The sequence below is a fragment of the Sitophilus oryzae genome, unplaced genomic scaffold, assembly GCF_002938485.1.
Source record: "Sitophilus oryzae breed Bouriz unplaced genomic scaffold, Soryzae_2.0 scaffold_465_pilon_pilon, whole genome shotgun sequence".
Lineage (NCBI taxonomy): Eukaryota > Metazoa > Arthropoda > Insecta > Coleoptera > Curculionidae > Sitophilus > Sitophilus oryzae.
The window spans coordinates 4453951-4481512 of record NW_022147046.1 but is presented as its reverse complement, the minus strand read 5'-3'; the positions used below and the strand labels follow the sequence as shown (position 1 = coordinate 4481512).

The 27562-nt window shown below is 33.5% G+C and overlaps 1 protein-coding gene across 2 annotated transcripts in view; it reads right to left on the bottom strand.

The window, feature by feature from the left end:
* Nucleotides 1-6568: 6568 nt before the first annotated feature.
* Nucleotides 6569-27562, bottom strand: part of LOC115885933 (dexamethasone-induced Ras-related protein 1) — a 66801-nt gene continuing 45807 nt past the window's right edge. The window contains exons 3-4 of one of the 2 annotated variants that reach the window (XM_030904965.1): nt 12434-12628; nt 6569-6937 (exon numbers count right to left, since the gene is read on the bottom strand). In XM_030904965.1, coding sequence (XP_030760825.1) covers nt 6894-6937; nt 12434-12628 — 239 coding nt within the window. In that variant the 3' untranslated portion in view covers nt 6569-6893. Of the gene's footprint in view, nt 6938-11126; nt 11214-12433; nt 12629-27562 lie in introns of those variants that run through there. The other variant, XM_030904966.1, reaches the window with a different exon arrangement.

The window sequence follows — 27562 nt, the reverse complement described above, 5'->3', positions numbered from 1 at the left end:
CTATAAAAATACTTCATAACAAATCTACACATATATACATTTCATTCAAAAAAAGAATCATCAAGATTGGTGAAGCGGTTTCGGCGGGATGGATGCAACAAAAAAAACCTTTGAGGTTTTATATATGTATGGATTAATTATTTTTCCAACATATTTTACTTTGCAAATTTTTATAAATATTCAGACTCGCCAATATCGTAGTCCACAGTGTCCAGCCTGTTTAGCCAAACGTAGGCCGATTCCTCTTCGGAGGCGTGCGGCGTCGCGTCGTGACCCTGGCTGATGGAGGAGTCTGAAGACGCTCATCCGCGCAGAGGAGCAAGTTGACTGCGTAGCGTATTGCGTATTAATCGATTCTGAAACTTTTTATCTCATTTATAACATATTACGCAAGTTTATTATCTTAATCTCGATTTTAATAGATAAATATGTGAAATGCCACCTGAGTATCTTCCGCCATGACATGTTTTTACTTTTTTGTTATGGTAAAATGATTTTTATAAACTTTATTCAATAAAGTATATTTTCCTCCATTTGGTGATTTTTTAATTTTAAGCGAAAATTAAGTATAACATTTTAGGAAAAAGAAACACTGTAATATTTAAAAGAATAAGAAGAAATTAGTCTTATTTTGAAAGAAAAATATAGAAAAAACTCTTTCTATAGAAAAAGTCTTTATACTAACCAGAATCCGGTGACATATACGCGGTCTCACCGGAAACATTACTTATTACTTCGCATAACTTGAAGAATATCTACTTTTAATAATGAACACTTCAGAAATACACCAGTAAAAACATTTATTATTTGAGATTAAAACTCGAATTAAATTATAAATATTAGTTACCTATGTTGTTATAGCTTTTATAGGCCTGTTTAACGACTTAATAAGTTACCTAGCGAAAAAATCTGTGCGCGTACCTACCACTATTGTTACAGGTTAATTCGTTAAAGAAATATGTTACACAAGTTAAAAACGCTAAAATTTTAATGGTATTACTTGTGCATTATTGGCCTTATAATGTAATTTGTTGGAATTATATCTTCTTTAAATATAATTAGACTTTTTAACGACTTTTAAGTTACCTAGGAAAAAATCTGTGCACGTACCTACCAGTATTGTTACAGGTTAATTCGTGAAACAAATGTGTTACATATTATTCGTGGTATTAGTGGTATTATATTGGAATCAGCTTGGCATTAGTGGGGCATTATATGAGAAATTTTGGTATTTAATTTGTATTTTGGCATTACTTTGGCATTAGTATAAAGACATTTGTCAGCGGTTTACTCCTTGTAGATAATCAAAAAGTTTTTTGATAAAATTTGCTTTTTATGTCAGATCATTTCTATGAAAAATTACATTAGATTTTTATTAAAGACGCTGGGTAATTAAAACATTGACTAATAAAGCTTGTCCACTTTAAATACGGGGTCACGAAATATCCTCCTTGGAGTGTTTGGGTTAAGGGGTGTATAATAAATTAATCGTTGTTTTATAATAAAAACCATAAAACATTTATTTGTGAGTAAAATAATGCAATGGTTGGATATCTCTCCTTTATAATTAGGTGGCTAAAAATACACTAAAATAATTAGAAAAAAAATCTTGTACTTATTTAGTAATTACGTCAATATTAATTAATTGACTTTCTAGTCTATTTTATTTTATGTACAAATATATTATTAAATTTTAAGCATTAAGTAATAAAACACTTTGTGCCCTCTTATATCGTAAAAGGTTACGAAATATACTCCTGGTTACACCCCTTACAGAAAACAGTGTAAGGGGTGTAAATAAATTGTATAATCACTGTTTTTTATAATAAAAACTATAAAATATTTCTTATTTGTGAGATTAAAAAAACAAAACAATGCATTGGTTAAAATAAGTACATTCAATACTGTTTTCAATTGTTAATTCAATAATGTGTTATAACATAATATAGCCATTACTATTATACTATTATTATTAAAATAATATGTGTGTAACATATTTCTTTAACGAATTAACCTGTAACAGACATTTATATGCCCAGTATATTTTTGTTTAACAAACCAATCAGGAAAAATCCAAAACCTACCGTTATAGGAGGTATAAGACGATTAAACTTATATAATGACAACTACTTATCGGATAACAAATTAATTACTACTGTCAGCTAGTTCAGCTACTGTCTAGGTAGAATTTACCTAGAGTACCTACACCTACCTATGATGATGTAGGTAGATTAAAGCTTATTTTGACGTTACCTCTCACTTCGGTGTCACAAGCTGAATTTTTCAGGGATGGAAGTACAGTACATCACAGTACATGATATGGGGACCCTTATTCCGAAAGTAGTACAAAATTAAACAGGGTAAAAAGGCACTATCATCAAAAATCGATATATTAATACCACCGTATAGAGAAAACAAATACTTATTTTTTGATCCAGTACAGAATAAAGTCTTCGTAGGGAGTAATTTTTTATAATTATTTACAAAAAAACATTTCCATTAGCGCTTATGACCAAAAAAAAACTTTAAACATGAATAATCATTTCAATCATGCGAAAATTTGGTTTAAAAATAGTCTTTTTTTAATATAACTTTCATTTAACGAAAAACAAAGGCCTAAATGAAAAAAAGAAACAATTTAAAAGTTTCGCTTATGTCTTGACAAGGTATCAAAGCAAACCCCATATTTTTTGCTTTTAAACTAATAAAGATATATCAATAAACAATAAGCGATGTAATGGTTTTTGCGCGCGCTGGCCGACTGCCGCCGCTGCGCCGAGATTTCCTATACCCTTGTATATATGACGTCATGGTGTGGCAAATGTAGCATTTTAATTCGATTTGGGCTCCCTTATATAGGATAACAGAAACATTTTCAATGTTAAAATTTGTGTGTACCGGGTGTCCCACTAAGAATAGCTCTCGGCTGCATCTCGGAAAGTATTAGCCGTAGCGGCTGCGAAAAAAAATATTTATAACTAAAGAGGCTATAGGAAATTGCTGAAAATTATTTTCAAGTTTATAGAACGACCGCTAGGGGGCGCAACTGCAATAAAAAATAAGAAAATGGAGTTTTTACACAATTTTGCCTAGATAAGGTATACTATAAGTAACAGCTTCATAATCTTCAGTAAATTTTGAATATTTTTTGTCAGAGCCATTTTCCCCTATCTACCAAAATAAAGTGGTGGGGGAAGGTAAAATCTATTTTTATTTGAATATTAATAACTCTGAACTGGATGATCGGAATCCAACAAGCGAGGGCTCGTTTAAAAGAGCGTTTCTTACTCTATATTGTACCATATAAACAATAATAATAAGGTTTTGAACGTAGACGCTAGGGGGCGTTGTCTTACAATTTAACAAACATTGCGCGTTTTTTCAAAAAAATTAAATACAACAGTATATGTAATTTTAGCTGATAGTAAGAGTCTTGATATCTCCTTTCAAACCGAAGATATTAGCAAAATTATAATAAATACCAAAAAATAAGCCCTTAATTATCTTATTTTTACAACACGGTATCAGTAGCCCTCTTGATTATGCCCATTCTAACCTAAAAATAAGATACAGTTAGTTTATTTTAAAATCGACGATATACCAGAATATCATAATATCAGATGTATTAATATCTAATAATTAAGATATTAATAATAGTGTACAAGAAATGATGATTCAGTGAAGTCATGGTAGGCTTTAGAAAAAAGTTGCTTTTCACGTAATAGTATAAACGTCAAATTGTTATTAGATCAACATTTTGATAGTCTTAGCAGCGTTTTTTATCTTTTGATTGCTTTTTCAAAATGCTCTAACAGCTTCAACTACTTCAAATAATAAAGGCATTTTGAAAAAGCATTTAAAAGTTCAACAAAACGCTGCTAGACTATCAAAATGTTGATCTAATAACAATTTGACGTTTATAGTATTACGCGAAAAGCAACTTTTTTCCAAAGCCTACCATGACTTCACTGAATCATCGTTTCTTGTTCACTATTATTAATATCTTAATTATTAGATATTAATACATCTGTTATTATGGTATTCTGGTATTTCGTCGATTTTAAAATAAACTAACTGTTCTAATCTTATTTTTTGTTAGAATGGGCCTAATCAAGAGGGCTCCTGATACTTTATTGTAAAAAGAAGGTAATTAAGGGCTTATTTTTTCGTATTTATTATAATTTTGCTAATATCTTCGATTTGAAAGAAGATATCAAGATGCGGTTTTCGCTGACTTTTTAAGCTTTTACTACTCTTTACTATCAGGTAAAATAATACATACTATCGTATTTATTTTTTTTTGAAAAAACGCGCTATGTTTTTTAAATTGTAAGAAAGCGCCCCCTAGCGTCTACGTTCAACACCTAATTATTATTATTTTTATGTTATAATATAGAGTAAGGAACGCTCTTTTAAACGAGCCCTCGTTTGTTGGATTCTGGTCACCCACCACTTTATTTTAGCAGATAGGGGAAAATGGTTCTAACAAAAAAAATCCAAAATTTACTGAAGATTATGAAGCTATTATTTATAGTACCCATTATCTAGGCAAAATTCTGTAAAAAATCTATTTTCTTATTTTCCATAGCAGTTGCGCCACCTAGCGGCCGTTTTACAAACTTGAAAATAATTTTCAGCAATTTCTCATAGCCCTTTTAGTTATAAATATTTTTTATTTCCGTAAGCCCTACGGCTAATACCTTCCGAGATACAGCCGAGAGCTATTCTTAGTGGGACACCCGGTACATTATGTGCGCATATTTGAAGTGAAACTTCTTACTAACAGCTATTAAATTGCACTTCAAAAAAATTAGAGCTAATATAAAACTGTATACTATTTTAACTTTATAATTTTATAACGTTTTTTTTTTTAATTTTTTAAAAAAAAACGATAATTCTATTACTCAGCCGGATAGTTGTTCTGGCAGCTGCGGCCATTAAACCAAAATACTACTACATCTATATCTCTGACTACTGCTAGCTTCTACTAACCAACAATTTGTTTTGTGTCTGTGGTCTGTTTTTGTTTAAATATTGTGTTCATTATTCATGTTGGGGATTTATTTTTAAATTAATGTTAATTGTTAGGCAACCAGTAAACGCATAGAATATATTTCTTTTGCATAATCAAAATTGTCACTCTAAATTTTATATAACCAAATTGTCACTCTAAATCGCTGTCTTTTTTTGACAGATGTCACTTGTCTTGTCAGTATTCAAATCATTATTTTCGCAGAATGTTGTTAACAAAAGTTTCATCTTAAATAACATTTTAATCAATCACATTTGTTTATTTCCATCATTTACCGGATTAATAATACAGAAATTACAAACAATTTATTATTTATAGTGATTTACAGTAATTTTATTAAATTATACGAATATTTTCGTTGATTATTGGTATGAAATAAATATGAGAGTGTCCTCCAATAAAAATGCGAGTTACTAACTCTAATAATTCTAGGATGATGTTATAGAAGTAACCTATGGATGATGTTATAGAAGTATGCATAAAAAATTACTTCCTAGCACACAACCAGAGGATATTGGTACACATCACACATACAGTTGGTAGAGTATCAAGTTTATTATAGTGATTTTCTTAACTACGTATGTCACAGATCGTTACCCAGTGTTGCCACAAGCTTATTTTTCATTGGGGTAGATTATCATGAAATAGCGGAGTTAAATTGTTTTATAAAGGGGTATATCTACCCCGAATGGGGTGGCTCTGGCAACACTGCCGTTATCACTTTGCCTCTCGCTAGCTCGTGCGTCAACATTGCCGTCATTTATGCCCGTGTGGCATGGTTTTGAATTTTTAATCCCAACGCGCGTAAAGATTCTGTTATAATCCCGTCCTCATTTTAATCAAATTTGTAATATTAGTTTAGGAATGTCCCATCTCTAATAAAAACCTTCATACCTTTGAGGTCATAAACGACCCTACAATATAATTCTAATTGATAACTTTAACTATTACCACAAACTAACTTAAACAGATGCGACACCTTATGGGAAATTTTGTGTTCAAAAAGACCTATGTTCGGAAGTGCGACGACAGGGCGGCGATACCGTCGATGAAGGCAAAATATTCGGCCAAACAAACAGCCGTGGTGACTTCAAATCGTTCCCGCACTCCCCCCTTCCCAAAGCTTCCATTTTATAGATTTTTATTAGCTATATACAGAAAAATGTTTACATAGACCGACACGATCGGCTTCACCTTGATTAACGACAAATAAACACGTCAACACCTTGCTCGATGTAGCTCCCTTCTATTTGAGTTTGTTATGATGTTTTTTTTTCTGCCTAAACCTTATTGGTGCTAATGGTGGTTAGTATGTTTGAAAAATTCGGTAGGAAAACTTCATTTAATAAAATTCCAAGAGATAATAGTACTATGTGTATTAGTTGTCCCAAATATAAAATATATTATTATATTCTTCTACTATTTCCAGTGTTGTGTTATTTATTAGAATGTTAATCTTTTGCTTTATATGACATAAAAATGATGTGTTTTTTACATTAATATTAACTAATATATGTACCTAATACACATACATACATATAGTTCATATCAAATAAACTTTTATATAAATTCGAGAGAAATCTAGGCTTGTCCATCAGCCCAGAAAATATAGTGGACTGCATGCTGAAGAGTCAATCGGCATGGAAGAAGGTAGCGGAGTATGCTGGGACCATACTCAAGGACCTTCGCACTACTTACGAAGAATAGACAGCAGTAACACCATATAAAACGCCCCGATGAAGTAGTATTTACAAAGAGTGCCGCCGGGGAAAGAACGCTCCTGGAGAGAGGACAGAGGTGTAGGCTAGATTTTAGTGAGGTAAAAATCCCACATAACTCATCTGGCACATAGTAGGTTTTCCTAGGCGAGTACCTGTTGCAGGTTTCCCCCTTCACCTTTTAAATCTAAAAAAAAAAAAAAAACTTTTAGGCACGTAATTAACCTTGACCGGCACAGCGTTGCCCACTTGCACTTTTTTTCTTTTAATCAAAATATTTTAGGAAAAAAATAAATTAATTATATTACTATTAATATACAGGGTTGTTCACCACATACGACACGGAGTATTGTAGCTAAACGATGAGATTTTTACAAATTGTAAGTTTTGGGTTCGATGAAGGACTATTAGAGCTACAATTTAAAAATATTTTTACAAGATACAGAGTGTCCCAAATAAATAAAAAATATCAAAGTTGTATTTTTTAAATGGAACACCCTGTATATTATTACATTTTTAGTTTCTACGATTAAAATAAAGGTAAATTTGATTAAGATTTATTATACTTAAACCTTACCGTTTTGAAATATTTTCAATTTTGTGAAATTGCAGTAAAAATTTTAAGGCTTCATTTCTCCAAAGGGTATCAAAGTTTTTAATACTAAATATTTACTGAAGTTTATTTACTGATCAGTTATTGTGTTGCAATAATAAAAATAATACTACCTTATACAGAGTGTCTAAAAATTTATTTTAAATAATTATTAGCTTCAAACGGCAATAACTTGTTTAATTTAAATGGAACACCCTGTATATTTTACGAGAATCAGATGCACAATTTAATTGTCTATCAAATTATATTATACCATTTTTTACCTATCTCTTTAAGTTTCCGTAGAAAATTTATTTTCTTGTAATTTAGAACTTATTTATCAATATATCCATGGACTATTGACATTTTAGATTATTTTTAAAGATGTATCAAATTTTTAAAGAGTACAGATATTAATATTGTCGATATAATTCGTTTATTTCATTAAAAAATAAAAAAAAACTGTTTAAATATTTGTTAAAGAGGATCAGTTAATATGATTCCAGTATTCAAACAACATTAACTGACTGTTTGCTTTGATTAATAATAATTGCTCCAAATACTAAAAAACTGAATTTTGTATGGGCATTAGACAGTGTGATAAAAAGTAACACCTTAAAAATGATATTTCATTTTTTAATAAATGCTTATTTATAACTACAGAGACTTTAATTTGATAACTTATTATTATATTGATTTCTGACTCAAATCCACATTTATTTATAATAATTTAATAACGAACACAATTAAGTATGTAATTAATTAGTATATGGGCGCAAATAATGGTGTTATATTTAATTAATGGTATACTCTTTTATAAAGATTTAAATAGTTTTCTTTTTGCATACAAATGGGCTAGTAATATTATCGTTTTGCTAAAAACGATAATATTACTAGTCTGTACATTTTGTACATTTGTTGCTTTAAAAACAATCTAAAATGTCAATATTCCATTGATATATTGATAAATGAGGTCTAAATTATAAGAAAATGCATTTTATACGAAAACTTGAAGGGATAGGTAAAAAATGGTATAATACAATTTGATAGACAATTTAATTGTGCATCTGATTTCCTAAAATAAATATACAGGGCATTCTATTTAAATTAAAAAGTTATTGCCGTTTGAAGCTAATAATTATTTAAAATAAATTCTTAGACACTCTGTATAAGGTAGTATTATTTTTATTATTGCAACACAATAACCGATCAATAAATAAACTTCATTAAATATTTAGTATTAAAAACATTGACACCCTTGGAGAAATGAAGCTTTAAAATTTTTACTGCAATTTCATAAAATTGAAAATATTTCAAAAACGGTAAGGTTTAAGTATAATAAACCTTAATCAAATTTACCTTTATTTTAATCGTAGAAACTAAAAATGTAATAATATACAGGGTGTTCCATTTAAAAAAATACAACTTTGATATTTTTTATTTATTTGGGACACTCTGTATCTTGTAAAAATATTTTTAAATTGTAGCTCTAATAGTCCTTCAACGAACCCCAAACTTACAATTTGTAAAAATCTCATCGTTTAGCTACAATACTCCGTGTCGTATGTGGTGAACAACCCTGTATATACAGTTATTATTTACATCAACAAAACTCACCTTCTTACAGCACTTAAGGGACATAAAGAGTCATTACTACCGCTTTCATGTTCAAAATATTCTAATAAAGTTGCGATGATTTTTTTACGGTTTTTAAGCTATCTTGTACACTTCGCACTAAAATAGGTTCTAAAACAACCGTTACTAAAAAGATATACGTTTAAAATATATTTTGATTATTACAGAATTAAAACTAGATACAAGCGTATAATTGTGACACAAATATTAGCTAGATGAAATCAAATGCCCATTATGTTTCCTTTCCTGTTCACTGCATAAAATGATTCTGTTCTGAAAAGACATTTTCATGTTAAAAGGCATAATATATGTGAAGTTCTACTTCGAAAAACAGTCACAATCATTTCTCTCATGTTGTCAACAATAGTTGGTCGAGTTTTGTAAACAGCATATCAATATAGTTGCGATGAATATAATCAGATTAAATAATTTAAAAAACCAGAGTCGTACTTGAAATTATTTTAAATAATAATTAAATAATTTCGTTGTTGTTAAAGTACCCAAAACAAAAAAAGTTTCAAGTATGACATATCATTATACTCAGTAAACCGAGTTCTTTCAAATTTTTCAAAACCTGAAATAAATAATGCAGGTCCGTATTTAAAAAAATTAAGTTCGCCTCTGTATCTCACAAATTATCAGCTAATTTGAAAATCTAAAGGTACTTGTGAAAATCCTGATAATACACATCACAAGTATATGCGAGAGGAAGCGGACGCTCTCTAAAGAGTGTGGCACTGTAAGAAGAAGAGAAAAGTACTATCAGATAGCCCTAATAAAGTTGCTATGAACGTGCAATTAGCTTTTTGATTTTCTAAAAACTAACGACAGGAAAAAATAAAATTGATTTTCAAAAAAATCCGTTTTTCTCAAAAAACTCAGCAATCCTTGAAATTTTTGAAACTTTTTTGGTAGCCTGTTGGTAAGCATCCCAAGGCACAACTTTGCCCCAAATTAACCATCTTCGTATCTATTACGGTTTCCGAGATACCAATGCTCGTACCTCGAATTTGTAGCACCCTGTATATCCATTACAAAAAACACAACTTTGATGTGTAACTTTTTTTGGGGATACCCTGTAGAAGTCTTTTAAAAATGCTCTAAAGTTAACCTACATATGCTCACAAAATTTCATTTTAATACAAACTGTCGTTCTACTTGTAGCCTCCGCGTTTTATGAGAGGCGCCACCCTGTATATACTGGACACCTCCATATACCGGACATTGCAGGATTCATAGCAGGTGTGCACTATTAGGTTAAACTGTATTATATTTATAGTAATAAAAAAGGAATACTAAATTTTCCTTAATAAATAATTTCCTTATAAAATGATGGTAATCAGTAATGAATTTTAACCAAATTCATTATATCAGAAAATTGCTTTGAATTCAAATTTTCTAAAAGCCACGCAAAAATCACAAATAATATTTCCCTCTTTATTTCATTCTGTAAAACCACAAAAGCAAACTACGATAACTATTCAGCCTGTTGCATTTTGTAGTAACATTAAAAATAGAGCATAAAAATCGAACGATCTATATCTTGTTGACCTCTTTTGTGGGATCGCGTGCTAAATTTGCTAGACGACAAACAATGATCCTATAGCGACATTTGAAAACATAAAATTACACTCACGCGAAGAATAAAAACAAAGCATTTTGTTGTAAAAGGTTATATCACAACGAGAATTATTTGGAAAGAACTGCGTAGTACATCTTAGTACTCCACTCTATAACTAATTATTGTTTCGTTCCAACACAGCAGAGAACCGTACTCTGTACGGTAAAGCTTGTCGCACACTTAAGCTTGTCGCGCATAAATGCTCTGTTTACTACACATATGTAGGTATAAGTCACTTACTAGCGAAAAGTTATTCCATTATTTTCCTCGATTTTTAACCGAGATCTACCGCACGCTACACATCCAACTATTTTACAGTCTTTTTTGATAAATCGCAATAATGCCACATCCTTAATCTCCTTCCTTAATCTTTTTATTCAAAGGGTCACATAAATACATTTTAATCCAAAAGTGTCATAAATTAAAATTGGTCTAGAATGTAACATATATGTATATATTAATCGGTTTAAAATGTTCTACGTCTTCCGATGCCATCTCTCCATGCCTGTCTGTCTCTCCATGCACCGTCTCCGAGAGATCTTTCCTCCATAAACGTGTCAATCCCTTCCTGCCAAAGTTCTTGGACCAAGCCTCTTGGTTAAAGTGGTCATGAAACTATAAAGGGTTTGATTAACGTTACATTTAGCAGACAAACCAAGAAGATTGGATTTCTGGCGTTATTTACGTAATCAATTGGGCGAGGATCCAGATTTTTGCAATAAAAATTATTTTCGAACCACAGTAGTGTTCCGATGAAACATTACTTACTAATAGTGGCTTATTCAACCGAAGAATTAAACATTATTATGTAACCGAAAATCCCCATTTAGTTCGACAAGTCAGGCCACAAGTTGTGTTTACAGTAAATATTTGGTTGTCTCTAGCTACTTGTTTCCTATGAGACAAGCTACTTGGTCTAAAGAGGGATATTTAAATGCAACATATTGTTGATTTTAAAGTTGAGACACAAAATGAAGAGCCGAGAATTTTTGATGATTCAACTCTGTAACAGTTCAAGAGCTGGGTGCAAAAACATGCACCAATTTTCTGAAGGCTCATATTTTCAAAATCGATTGCATTTTAGTGATTAAATGCAAAGGTACAGTCAGCAGTTCTAGTTTCGGGACACCTGGCGCTGAGAAGCGCTCAAAGGTGTAATTTTAATTAACACCTCCAAACTGTTTTCTGAAGGATGAACATTTGTAGATAACATTCGAATACAATGTAAAACAAAAATATAACAATCAGACAGAGCAGTATGGGGACACAACGCGTCAGCGCTACCTCAAACACGCTGTCAAAAAAATGTTGTCACTCAAAGTGATCTTTGAAAACTTTGCAAGGTACATAATAGTGAAAAAAATGTTCAAAAACATAAAATAACTTTAACTAATTTCTGAGGGCTATTTGTCGAAATTCATTTTTTATTGCTATATTCTAAAATTTACTCTTTGATAATTGTTAATTAAGATAGTTATATAAAAATAAGCGAGTAACATAAGAGTTCCAAAATGTCGAGAATAGTAAAAATTATATTATTAATACGCTACTTTTTTTCCCATTTAACCGTCTTGGTATTCCTACCTAGCGTTTGAGCAGATCCTAATAGTGATTGTCGCAAAATTGACCATCCTGTATATTACATACCATATCATGAGTATGCTCGAACATGTTATACGCAACTTTCATCTCATTTAAGTCCGTTACATATTATCTCATAATTTACGAGTGTGTTTTATATTGAAAACTAATTTTTAATGATTTTTTAAAGAAGAATCAGTCTAAACATGATCTAATTTGATCATGGCTCGTCCTGTCAACCATTTCCCACTCACCTGTCATGAACGACAGCCGCCTCATAGCCGGAAACGGATGATTTCCGGACGTGTCCAAGATGTCCAGCTGATAGACCTCGCCTCTAATCCGGTACAACTTTCGGTGGAAATCCTCGATCGTAGGCGTGTAGCTTTCGTCGAATTTCCCACCTAGGAAGCGGGAAACCAGGCAAGTTTTCCCGGTTTTCGACGAGCCTGAAAAAGGAAATAATTATGGAAGTGAAAATTCGGGTCGAAAAGGAAATACAGTAATGATATAAAACGCGCAAAAGAGATAATTTTAATATGTCTTGGTTGTAGCTTGTAGGTACACAAATCATAGCACGATATCTTCAGATGCCCACCTCTATTAAACGAGTAAGTGCTGTCGTGCTTATCATTACTAATGATCAAAGAAATATTATCAACATTTGTGATGGATGAAAAAGATTTTATGCCTTTCTAGATATTGCATATAGTAAATTGCAGCGCATTTTTAAGTACTTAATCTCAAACAATGTCTTAAGCCGCATCGAAAACCGGGTCGACACTGTAGATTGGCGTTGTCTGTAGCCAACAAGATGAATCGACTTAATCGGTCCAAAACTGTTAGATTTTCGTATAGACAACTCTATTCAAGCCACATTGACAGCGCGTGAAGCAACGACAGACGTGCATTTCGTTGCAAGTTCTTCATTGTAAGGAAGTACTCAATTTACTAGGAGATAGGAATAAAGTGTCTTTGATATGGATACCAGGCCATGTCGGTATAAAGGAAAAGGAATATGCTGACTCCCTCGCCAAAACAGGTGCAGGTACTTCATTCGTGGACCCAGAACTGGCAGTTAATGTTAAACTCGCCAGAGACTGGCTTTGTGAATGGGTTAGGGGCATGACGATTCAAGACTCGAATGACAGTCCCTGAATGGAACATGCCAAGAATTTTGGCAGGGAAACTAAGAAAATGTTGGCACTAAACGCAGAAGTTATCCTGCTCTCAAAGCCCGGCAGGAATGGTGCGTATATGCTAGGGTTGCCACCTCTTCTTTTTTGAAAACGACAGTCCTTTTTTGGAACAAATTGTCCTTTTGACTTTTTTGACTTAAAAAGTCCTTTTAATTGACGTATTTTCACTAAGAAATATTTACAGCAATCAGCAATATTCCTTTCATCCAAATTTAATTAGACATATTATAAAACTTGTAAATGTTTTTTGTTGAAACGTCACAAAAATGATGATTTTCATGCCTAGGCATAAAAGTAAAGCACTTTTACGCCTAATACAAAAGTACGAAAATGTATTATTAAACATTTATTAAACTGATATAAAGTGTCAAATTCAACGAGTGTAACAATAATTTCTTGAAGAAATGTTGTTTTTCGGCTTATTAGGCCGTCGTCGGTTGGAATTGGTTCCTGACGTTTCGCTAGCACGAGTAGCTAGCATCTTCAGAGGTGTGTTTGCTCCGACTTCTCACACTAAACTGGTCTACTTCTCTGTGCTGCTACTTTGGTCCTAGTATAGCTGGATGCCAAATTCTGTTAAGGTAGAAAGTTTCTTCCTTCCTGTTGAAATTATTTGGATGTTTGTGAATTTCAACAGCTTCCCTGACAAGACGAGGATGATATCCAGATGTTGTGGCAATGACTTGGGTGTCTTCGAATTGGATATGGTGGTCACCACCTCTTAGAGCATGTTCTGCTACGGCCGACTTCTCTGTTTGCCCTAATCTGCAGCTTCTCTTGTGTTCTGTAAGTCTAGTTCCTACTGAGCGTTTGGTTTGGTTTGGTTTGATTTGGAACTACAATATACTATACGCTACCGCAGGAACAAGGTATACGGTAGACGACGGCCTAATAACCCGAAAAACAACATTTCCTCAAACGATGGCCGCGAAAGCCTAAACAACTACAATAATTTCTTGATATACAGTGTGTACATAAAGTATGGAATAAATTAATTTTCTCAAACTGGGATTTTAGTAAAAAAAATGCTGGAACACGTCGAACTATTTTTTAAAAGGGGCACATTTTACGCATATTACCTTGCCTCTAGCTTCACCCCCCGAGCGGGGGTGAGTGGTACCCCTAGTTTTTGTAATGGGAAGGGGAGTCGAGTGATACCTTATTTTAAAGGTCTCTTTCTCCAGATTATAGCCCTAGAGTTTGAAGGTGCTAGTGTCATCTTTGTTAACATGACAGCTTGTCAAAATTCCTGATTTTATTCGTTCATGCCGTTCATTTCATTATTCATCCCGTGTATACTGCAGTATACACGGGCCACTGCAGACTGATATTACACTGCAGAGCAGAAAACACATACACAAGAAGAAGTGCTAGCGTCTTGCTAAATATTGGAAAGTAAAATTGACGTTTAAATTTGACACTGTTGACTACTGTTACTAGCGCCCCCAATATCGCTTGTAGGAACTACGGTCTAGATTGTCACGCATGGCGGGAAGTTTAAAAAAATAAAAAAATTTAATTCTTCATTTATTTTTAATTATGACATACATAAAAACACAAAAAATACACCATTTTTTAAAAATATGTTTAATATCAATATCAAATATACAACACAAATTGTATTCTGTTATTTTACGCATTTAGGTGGTTGTTTTCTGTTTTCAAGCGGTAGTTTCTTGTTTAAACATGTTTATTCTTGTTCATTAGTGTTTCTTAACCGTTTTTACATGTTTAACGCCACTCTCCTATTTATCTATATCGGTTATCTATCTGTCTGTCTGACTACTTATATTTTTTGCGTGTGCCCTTATGACTACTTATATTTTTTTTAAAAAGTTTGTTGAATTGAGCCACAATAGCTCTCGAGGTCGCAGTAGGAAATCCCATCTAGGACCCACTCTTGGTAAATATGAATACTCTATACAAAGTTGTTTCTATATTTAACATCGCCGTCGCGTCGCCTGAATCCAGCAACAAGATTTCCCGGATTTTGACGACCCTTGAAAAAGGCAAAATAATTATGGAAGTGAAAATTCGGTCGAAAGGTAAATAGGATAATTTAATTGGGGCGCAATTTTCCCTTTATTTCGAGAGCGTAAATGTGATATTGTGACCGTCGACTTCCTGAATTAGCAGGTTCTGTCCCATGTCGTTTTATGTTTTATATTCAAAGAAATATTTTTTATTGTTAACAAATTGCCTTATACGGCAACGAAAGAGCATATATCCACACCACCGTTTTTAGAAAATATAAACAGGGTGTGCTACTAAGTGCACTACCTCAGTTGATATGGCAAAGCAAATTGTACAATTAGAAGATGTTTTGAAGAAAATTTGACTAAAAAATAATGATTGCAGTCCTTCTACCATTGGAGTGAATCCATCAACATTCGGGATGATTATGATAAGCCTTCCTTAAAAAACTTATTAGAAGAAGAACTGTCCTGAAATCAAAACTATATTAGGTGTTTACTTCTGATAGTTTGTTCTTACTTTGTTATAAATATGGTAATTGTAAATCATACATGATGTTCAAAATTCTAAAATATAAAATAATTTTTCTTCGTTTTTTTTTAATGGAACACTTTGTATACTATTTTTTCAATAGATGGAGAATTTAAAAATAAACGTTTATTGTATTTAGAGTATTCGAAAATTTTTAACAATTTCCTAGATATTCCCGGTTTTATATTTCATATGGCATTTTCAGTAAATTTTATATTCAAAGAAACATTTTTTATTGTTAACAAATTGCCTTATACGGCAACGAAAGGGCATATATCCACACCACCGTTTTTAGAAAATATAAACAGGGTGTGCTACTAAGAACTACCTCAGTTGATATGGCAAAGCAAATTGTACAATTAGAAGATGTTTTGAAGAAAATTTGACTAAAAAATAATGATTGCAGTCCTTCTACCATTGGAGTGAATCCATCAACATTCGGGATGATTATGATAAGCCTTCCTTAAAAAACTTATTAGAAGAAGAACTGTCCTGAAATCAAAACTATATTAGGTGTTTACTTCTGATAGTTTGTTCTTACTTTGTTATAAATATGGTAATTGTAAATCATACATGATGTTCAAAATTCTAAAATATAAAATAATTTTTCTTCGTTTTTTTTTAATGGAACACTTTGTATACTATTTTTTCAATAGATGGAGAATTTAAAAATAAACATATTTAGAGTATTCGAAAATTTTTAACAATTTCCCTAGATATTCCCGGTTTTATATTTCATATGGCATTTTCAGTAAATTTTATATTCAAAGAAACATTTTTTATTGTTAACAAATTGCCTTATACGGCAACGAAAGGGCATATATCCACACCACCGTTTTTAGAAAATATAAACAGGGTGTGCTACTAAGAACTACCTCAGTTGATATGGCAAAGCAAATTGTACAATTAGAAGATGTTTTGAAGAAAATTTGACTAAAAAATAATGATTGCAGTCCTTCTACCATTGGAGTGAATCCATCAACATTCAGGATGATTATGATAAGCCTTCCTTAAAAACTTATTAGAAGAAGAACTGTCCTGAAATCAAAACTATATTAGGTGTTTACTTCTGATAGTTTGTTCTTACTTTGTTATAAATATGGTAATTGTAAATCATACATGATGTTCAAAATTCTAAAATATAAAATAATTTTTTCTTCGTTTTTTTAATGGAACACTTTGTATACTATTTTTTCAATAGATGGAGAATTTAAAAATAAACGTTTATTGTATTTAGAGTATTCGAAAATTTTTAACAATTTCCTAGATATTCCCGGTTTTATATTTCATATGGCATTTCAGTAAATTTTATATTCAAAGAAACATTTTTTATTGTTAACAAATTGCCTTATACGGCAACGAAAGGGCATATATATCCACACCACCGTTTTTAGAAAATATAAACAGGGTGTGCTACTAAGAACTACCTCAGTTGATATATGCAAAGCAAATTGTACAATTAGAAGATGTTTTGAAGAAAATTTGACTAAAAAATAATGATTGCAGTCCTTCTACCATTGGAGTGAATCCATCAACATTCGGGATGATTATGATAAGCCTTCCTTAAAAAACTTATTAGAAGAAGAACTGTCCTGAAATCAAAACTATATTAGGTGTTTACTTCTGATAGTTTGTTCTTACTTTGTTATAAATATGGTAATTGTAAATCATACATGATGTTCAAAATTCTAAAATATAAAATAATTTTTCTTCGTTTTTTTTAATGGAACACTTTGTATACTATTTTTTCAATAGATGGAGAATTTAAAAATAAACATTTATTGTATATAGAGTATTCGAAAATTTTTAACAATTTCCTAGATATTCCCGGTTTTATATTTCATATGGCATTTTCAGTAAAATTTTATCAAGCCACCCAATGATTTTTTTCTCGTATTTTATCATTGAAAGAGCCATATGAAATAATACTGCGTGTATTGGCAAAACCTTTTAAAAATTTTGATATATTTTAAATACAAAAAATGTTCATTTTTTAACTCTCCGTCTAGTAAAAAATATTATACAGGGTGTTTCATTAAAAAAAAAACAAAGAAAAGTTATTTTATATATTAGAAGTTGGTGTAGAATTTTGAACACCCTGTATTATTTAAGATTACAATATTTATAGCAAAGTCAATATAGATCATCTAAGTATTTACTTAGATGATCTACTACTTTACTAGATATTTATCTAATGTAGTTTTGATTTCAGGACAGTTCTTGTGTTGAAAAATATATTTTTTTTTATTTATTTAATAATATCTCTGAAATTATCGAAATATATTTACTCAAATTATCGAAATATATTTAGCTCCCAGGCTAAGGAGACACAGAGCCATCTTCTCTGAACTCTCCAAGTCGCGGGAGTGGGCCCGACTCAAACGAGTCGGTGGCTGAGTTCTACTAGGGACCCAGTGTTGCAGGGTATAACTGCTCAGGGATACGGGTGAAGACCATATCGGCGGAAAAGGAGTAGAAAATAATTTTCGGACTGGCGGACCTGGCGTATGTGGCAACCCTGCCTTCAGGGAGTGTATGAAGGCATCTGGTGAAGGGAAGCAGCGATCACCAGTACCAGCTCAAAGCGTAAGGAAAATGATTCCCGCCCGGTTTGAATCTGGAATTTCACAAGCATGACTGCATCAGTTTGAATGGTTGTGATACTGCGATGAGGAAGGCCACGGGAAACCACCTCATTATATATTCCCAAGTAAATCACAATGGCTATACACGAAAGGAAAACGGCCCCTAGTCTCCGGCAGGTCTTAAATGACCAAGGGGTGCTAAGAATCCCCGGAAGGAAAAACTTTTGTAAAATAAACTTAAGGTTAGCGACGTGGAATGTAAGAACACTTTTTGCAGCTGGCAAACTTGCAAATGCGTGCAAAGAAACGAATAGACTTAACATTAACATCCTTGGAATAAGTGAGACCCGGTGGACGGGTTCGGGACGAATTCAGTCAATGGACAAGATTCTTTATTATTCTAGAAATAACACTGGTACTCACTCAAATGAAGTAGGAATACTGGTAGATGAGAGCTTAAGCAACTCTGTGTGCAATTTTGTGCCAGTATCAGATAGATTTATGATGATACAAATAGAAGGAACCCCGCTAAACGTGAATATTATACAGACTTATGCTCCCACTTCAGAAAGTTCAGAAGAGGAATTGGAAAGATGGTACGATGAATTGGAACAAGTATACAAGGTAACTAAACAACATGACATTAATATGATTATGGGCAACATAAACGCAAAGGTTGGCGAAGGACCAATAAATAAAATTGTCAAATACGGGCTAGGAGTGAGAAACGAGCGTGGAGAAAGATTGATAGAATTTTGTCAAGACTACAACATGACAATTACAAACACTCTATTTAAGTTACCTAAAAGAAGATTATATACCTGGAGATCCCCTTAAGACAATGGCACCAGAATAGTTCGTTAATCAAACAGATTGCGGTATTAAAGTCAATGGCGAAATCATTAACAACATTAGATTTGCCGATGACACAGTTCTTATTGCCGATTCTGATACTGGTCTCCAGAGTTTAGTGGAACGACTTGAAGGCTCTTGTAAGAAATACGGGATGAAGATCAGTTCTTCCAAAACTAAAGTGATGGTATTTGGAAAGAACCAAAAGGTACCAATTCCTATTAAAATAGAGGACAATACCTTAGAACAGGTCTACAAGTTCAAATATTTGGGGTCCTGAATAGTTAACACCTTGATCAACGACGTGGAAATAAAAACTAGAATAGAACAAGCGAGAAATGCATTTTTAAAAATGAAGAACATCTTCCAGAACCCCAGATTGGACCTTGAGTTGAGAACTAGGCTCGTTAAGTATTATGCTTGGTCAATCCTATTATACGGAGCAGAAACATGGACACTGAAAGTTCAAGAGATGAATCGCCTCGAATCGTTCGAAACATGGATATATCGAAGAATGCTTAAAATTCCATGGACAACCCATATCACAAATACCGAAGTCTATAACAGAATAGGCAGAATAAGAGAATTGCTCAATATAATAAAAATAAGAAAGACATCATACTTAGGGCATATATTGAGAAATGAAAAATACCACGTCTTACAATTGATAGTTAAGGGTAAGATTGAAGGAAAGAGAGGTCTCGACAGGAAGAAACTATCTTGGTTGAGAAACATCAGAAACTGGACTCACCACTTTTGAAGAACTCATAAGGAAAGCCGAGAATCGTGAAGATTTTGCCAATGTGATCGCCAACCTCCACGAAAGGGACGGCACGTAAAGAAGAAGAAGATATCTTAGGATTGTCTAAAGTGATCTGAAAGGAAGCCAAAAAAAGCAATGATATCCAGGGTGTTCCATTTAAAAAAAATAATCTAGATCCACTCACACTTTTTTGAGCCACCCTACAGAAGTTAAAATATTTTTCTGAGATACATCCTGGTACATACTTTAGGTACCGAACGGCTCTAGTATGGCATCTTACATACCGAACGGCTCTAGTGTGGCAAGCTGTACCTTGCTACTCCCAAGGCGTTAAACGATATATACGGGAGCTATTATTATATATTACATACTTTAGGTTTGCACTTAAACAAAATTCTCAAGTTTTTTATTTTAGGAGTTATAGATGCTCGACGCACTATTGCCGAACCCTGTATTTCCAACGACGATGCACCACCTGGTATACGCTATAATGTAGCATCAAACGAGTTTTCACTCCCTATCTGAGTTTCCACTGAATAAAATAAAAAATACGTCGACACGTGGACGCATCCTTCCACGTTTCAACTTTTATATATAAATATACTATAGATAACTCTGATTCTTTTGACGCGTGACCTTCTCGTCATAGTTAAAATTCTGGCATTTGATTAACTCGATCGGGACTTTGTGAAAGGTTGTAGGTATTAATAAATGATACACTGATAGGCTTTATGAAGTATCAAATACATCCGTACACCTGTTTAACGGTTAAAGATATTTACAAAATATATTTTTAGTTATAAAGATATAGACTTGGGATGATGAAAAAATAAATTATAATCATCTTTAAAATACTTTTTAGTCGTAGTTTTCATTCGTCAATGTTGTTAACTCGAGAATATTATTGTATTATAAAACTGTAATAGCGAATAATAAAACTATACTTCCTGGCACAAAATTCCGCCAACCTAAAAATTTGACCGAGTTTGGTGTTTCATAACTTTTTACTTTGTAATCCGCTTTTTATGATTATGGTATCAGTGTGAAGATAAATTTATTGGTATTATTTTATATTCTTTTAATGGCTTATATTCTTCGGTTAGGTGGGTTTATACCGCGGTAATAAACGTTTTTTTGGCAATAAATTCAAAACACGCTGTGGGAAAAATGAGACGGGAATTTTGAGATAAAAAACACTTTCCTGTAATCTTAGATGTACTTTTTTATTTTTTAAATTATCCCATTTTCACTATTCTTTTAGGAGCTACACATTTTTAAGTCAAGTATTGATTTTAGAGATTCCTTTATTGACAAAAACAATAATTTTATAATAATTTGAATATCGTATATGTCCACCTCTCGCAGCAATCAAACAGCTCGAGATCTTCGTCGTATCGAATGAATAAGGGTAGTTATTCTTTCTTGATGAATATCAAGCTATAGATCAAGAAAACCCTTTATATAACCTTTACAACAGCTCTACAAGAGAGAGAGGAATCTCCGTTAATGGGGGCTAGCCATAACTCTTGTAAAATTTGTGGTGGAATAGGACGACGACGACATCGCACAAATGTTGGAATGTGTGGAATAGGACGAATTCATCGCATAAATGTTCGCTTGGATTGAGGTCGGGACTCTAAGGAGGCCATTCCAATCTTCGTAGTCCAACATTATCCTGGCACTTGTTAACTACTCTTATTCTTAACTCGTTACCCCGCGCAGCGTGGGGCCTGGCATTATCATACATCAGTATAAACTGGTTTCCAATGAAAGGATTAAATGGAACGACAAAAACTATTATTGGTAAATATAAAAAAGTATTTTAATGGTACTTTTATTGACAGGATATGTTTTCTTCCTGATGTTCCTGATGACTGGCTCCGCACTCAACTTTTATACCTCTTCCGAAAAAAACCATCAGCTCGACATTTCAGTGACTACAGACTTATTAGTTTAATGAGTCACGCACTGAAAGTACTTAAAATAATACATAACAGAATCTATAAGAGGTGTGAGCAAGAAAGCGGCTATGAACAGTTTGGGTTTAAGAGTGGATTGGGCACACGAGAGGCCTTATTCTGTATACTAAGGGTCGGCATTTATGGTCTTGGGTTTTCATGTGTACGAAGAGTACGGTCAACACGCTTAGTAAAATAAGATGTACTGAATAAAGACAGAAAGCGAGTATTTTCCCAAGCGCATGGAATATAGCGTCAGATTAAGTAGTTATGTAATAAATACTTCGTATTTTGGCTCACTCCGACTTACTATATTGCCATAACGACCCGCTCCTATACATGTAAACGCCGACCCAAAGGTCGCTTGCCAGCGGGGTATAATTGATTATGTGAAGTTGAAGTGGTGTTGAAGTGTACAGACCAAAAAAAAAAGGTGTACGTGTATTTTGTAGATTTGGAAAAAGCATTCGACCAAGTCAAACACACGAGACTTATCGAATGTCGTATGAGTTGGGAGTTGACAGCAAGAAAGTAACACTTCTGAAAAATATATATTGGTAACAAACAGCTCGCATGAAAATTGAAAATGACAATTCCAATCCAGTCAATATACAGAGAGGAGTAAGACAGGGATGTGTGCTGTCTCCTTCGTTGTTTAATGCTTATTCTGAGGCGATTTTTCGGGAAGCTTTCTCAGAAGCTCTCTCTTTTTCAGCAGATTTCGGCGAAGTCATTAACAACATTAGATTTGCCTATGACACAGTTCTTATTGCCGACTAATATTGGACTCGAGTTTAGTGGAGCGACTTGAAGGCTCCTGTAAGAAATATCTCTTCCTCTAAAACCAAAGTCATGATATTTGGAAAGAACCAAAATGTACCAATTCCCATTAAAATAGAGGGTAATATCTTCGAACATGTCTACAAGTTCAAATATTTGGGGTCCTGGATAAACATCTTGAACAACGACGTGGAAATAAAAACCAGAATAGAACAAGCCGGAAATACATTTTTTAAAATGAAGAAAGTTTTCCAGAACCCCAGAATGAACCTTGAGTTGAGAACTAGGCTCGTCAGTTGTTATGTTTGGTCAATCCTATTATACGGAGCAGAAACATGGACATCGAAAGTTCAAAAGATGAATCGCTCAATATAATAAAAATAAGAAAAACATCATATTTGGGGCATATATTGAGAAATGAAAAATACCATGTGTTATAACTAATAGTTAAGGGTAAAATTGAAGGAAAAAAGGTCTCGGTAGGAAGAAACTATCTTGGTTGAGAAACATCAGAAATTGGACTCACCTAACTTTTGAACTCATAGAAAGCCGAGAATCGTGAAGAGTTTGTCAATGTGATCGCTAACCTCCACGAAAGAGACGGCACATAAAGAAGGAGAAGATAATATGTTTTCTTAAAAATTTTCATTTTATATTACACAGACATTCTCATGGGCTCTTGAGTTATAAATATTTTTTCCGCAGGTTCTACTGCTAATACTTTCCGTTACAGCCGTGAGCAGTTCTTATCGGAACACTTTGTATGTATTAATTAAGCTGGTCAAATAGTTAATGAACTATTTAACCATATTTGGCGGGTTGGGTCCCAGGGAACTGACGACGCAACCCTTGATAAACCCTTGTAACCGACAAGGATTATTTTATGTGAATTTTATAATATTTATTTTTAGTATTTCATCTCTAATATCGATACAATTCTATTAGTATCCATGATTTTCTTTGCATTAAGTTTCAAAAAATTGAAAAATAAAATACATTGTATTTCCATATTGAACAGAAATCGTTCTTAGCATTACAATGTATTTTTTTGTCTATTCAATATCCAGTTTCTATCCTTGTATCGAAGAAGTTTCGGTTCTACATTCGAGGGAATCGAAAATATCAGAGCAGCATTCAACGTCCTTTTTTATCGGGCTCTAAAGGGATAAAATCCGGAAACGTACGACAAGAAATATTAGCCAGTCATTTAGAAAACCTTTTTCCCTAAACTGAAGGGTTTTATTATAGATAAACCTATTTTTATTTATTACTTTTCTGTCGAAGTGCTTAATAATAAATACATTTTATAAACAAGAAATCGTTTAAAGTTACTGATATCAATAGAAATTTTGTATGTTCAATAAACAAATAGTTTTTTCAAATCCGGAAAATTGCCCGAAAACAAATGGCCAAAAAAACCGAGCGCATATCACCGAAACGAAGATCACCCTAAAGGAAAATTCCCCGAAAAATTCCCTTTAGGCCAGTCATCTATGACATTTAAAAAGGCAAACATCGCAAACGGGACTGTATCTACTATTTTTTAATATATTGTTAGGACCCATGAGACTAAGTTATGCCCAATTTTGCAACCCTCAAAACCCTGTGCTACTCCCGTGATACTCAAAAAACCTCAAAATTATGGTACTTATTTTAGTTTTTTTGAAAAAACTATGTTAAGAAAGCATTTTTCAAATTTAATTGTTCTACACTTTTATAAAGCGAACTAAATTTCCTACAATTTAAGCCCAACCCGAACCCTCTAGGCCAACTCGTTGTCGAAATACAGCCAATCAAATATCGGCTATTTTTTGAAAAACAAAAATGTATGAGTACGGTCACATTCCAAAGCACGTATCGCCTAAACTAATGGCTCAAGAGAAAAATCATGAGGAATAAAGTTGTAGAGAATTTATTCAGCTTTAATTTGATGCAATAATGGGGCCGCTAGGCGTCGTATTTTCCTCAAAAACGAAAAAATTGTGTGAATCTGTAAAAATAAAAAAAATTATTCATTTATTGTAAATAAAATCGTTGATAACACTTTTGATAAAGTAACTTTTAAAAGAAATGATAAAGTGAAGACCTTAGCATCAGTCACCACCTCTGTGAAAGTGTTGAATAAAAAACTTAATGTTGATCCTCTCACTATATTCCAGAGGGTCTGCATTACCAAACAATCTGATGAGCAATTGAAGCAGCATTTTGCTTATGAGCTAGCACCATATCCGTTGTCCTTGTTCACTGAAGAAGGAATGCGCAAGGGTAGTAAATCTTCCTTCTTCATTTACACCGCTCGCTAAAAACATTATCCCAGGGAACAAGGCGTTCACAGTGGTCGATGGTCGTTGAACCTCCTGCACAAGGTAGTCTGGCATCGAAATCATTCAGTCAGGGATATTGTGGCTGGATCGTCAGCTACGTTTTAAACAACTTTGGTAAAAATGTTGCAGTGGTTTTTGATGGATACCCAGAAGATGCGGCTATGAAAAACACTAAATCAGCTGAACGTCTGCGGCGATCTGCTTCCCTTTCCTGTGGTGACATTTTGTTTGATGAAGCGACACTCATCAAAGTGCCTCAAGCAAAAGTGCTCTCAAATGAATTGAACAAACGCCGACTGATTACCACGATCTGTACCGAATTTGAGAGACAGGGTATCGAGGTACATCAATCACCAGAAAACGCCGATGCTGAGATAGTGAGAACTGCCCTCTCCAATAGCTCATCGTACGACCAAGTTCTTATCATGGAGGAGGATGTCGATTTACTGGTCCTCCTAAATGGCTTGAGCTGTGGACAAACAAACGTCTACTTCCAGAAAGGCGGTAGAGTGCGCACAATATGAGGCAATTCTTTCTTAAGTGGAAAAATGCAGCTTCCAGGAGAGATGGTTTTGTTTCTGCATGCAATCAGTAAGTGTGACACCACTTCTAACCTTTTCTGGCAAGGCAAAATGAAGCGGTGCGAATGTCTACAAAAAAATCCCCACTGGATAGACCTCGCCACCATTTTCTTTGATCCAAACTCGACGCAGGAAGAAGTAGGCGAGAAGATTTTGTTGAACCTCTATGGATGGGATTAGGTCACGCTGAACAGCATGCGATACTTGGCATTCGTATAATCGGCAGGAATGGCCAAAATAAACCTTGCCCGCCTCCCCCCAACTACAGAAGCTGCCAAATATCATTTCTGGAGAACCTACTACCAGGTCCAAAAATGGTTGGGGGTCGGACCACCAGTCAACAGGGTCAACAGCATCTTATGCCAATAACTAAGCGTGCAGAGCCCGCCCCTCAAAACCTACTTAAGATGGTTGCTTGCAGATGCAAGAAAGGCTGCATAGGATCCTGCACTTGCAGAAAAGCAGGACTGAAGTGCTCCATCCTCTGTTCCTTTTACCAAGGGCGAAGCTGCAGCAACGTTGCTCCCATCATCTTGGATGAGGAGGACGAGGAATTGGACGATTTAACATATGATGACCCACCTCCATCGTCAGAGAATGTCCTTCCTCCTCCTCCTCCCCCCTCTCCGACTGATCCGGAATGGATGGGGCCCGGTCCTTCTAAGAAGGCCAAGTAAAGTAGGGCTTTGGTATAATATATTTTATAGTTTGGTTACGTTTCTTAATATATGTTTTCATGATACCCCCCAAACTTCGATGTTTTACTATATTTTGGTTTTTGAGCAAAATACGATGCCTAGCGGCTTCGTTCCTACATCAAATTAAAGCTGAATAAATTCTCTATAACTCCATTTCTCATGACTTTTCTCTAGAACCATTAGTTTAGCCGATACGTGCTTTGGAATGTGACCGTACTCATAAATTTTTAGTTTTTCAAAAAAATTGCCGATATTTGATTGGCTGTATTTAAACAACGAATTGGCCGAGAGGGTTCGGGTTGTGCTTAATTTAGTTGACTTTATAAAAGTATAGAACAATTTAATTTGAAAAATGCTTTCTTAACATAGTTCTTTCAAAAAAACTGAAATAAGTACCAAAATTTTGGGTTTTTTCGGTATCACGGGAGTAGCACAGGGTTTTGAGGGTTGCAAAATTGGGCATAACTTAGTCTCATGGGTCCTAACAATATATTAAAAAATAGTAGATACAGTCCCGTTTGCGATGTGGGATGTCTTAAATGACTGGCCTACTTAAGAACATTTTTTCCCGAACCAGAAAGTTGTTAAAAAGAAATAACTGTCAGATTATAATTTTCAGGCCATTATCATTGCCATCATTGTCAATTTAACACGTAAATGGCAGTCGAATTAATACAAAGTCAGTAAAATTGTTAATATATTGATGTGCCCTCTTTGGTGGTAATTATCGAATAAAAGATCTGTATTTTTTAATTTAATATAAAACTGTATTTCCAATATACAATAAGAAGAAAGCTGTTGTAAGTGGAAATAGTGTGGTAAGTTAATAAAAACACATCAACTTAACTCTCCTTAAAAAAGCCTTTCTTGACACCGAAATAAAAATTTTCAGTGACTTTTTATTCACAAAAAATGCCAAAACGACGATTTCTAAACGTTTCACGCTGTATACCTCGCCGAAAGAAGCCAGAGATAAATAGAGTAATGGGCAATAATGTAAAATGACAGGAAGAATATAAAAAAAATGAGCCTGCCACAAAGGTACAGACATAATTTTAATTAACTCTTATGAAATAAAATAACTGTGTGTGTGTTTTATTGAAAAACTAATAGTTCCGTCTCTTAGTTTTCTGACATT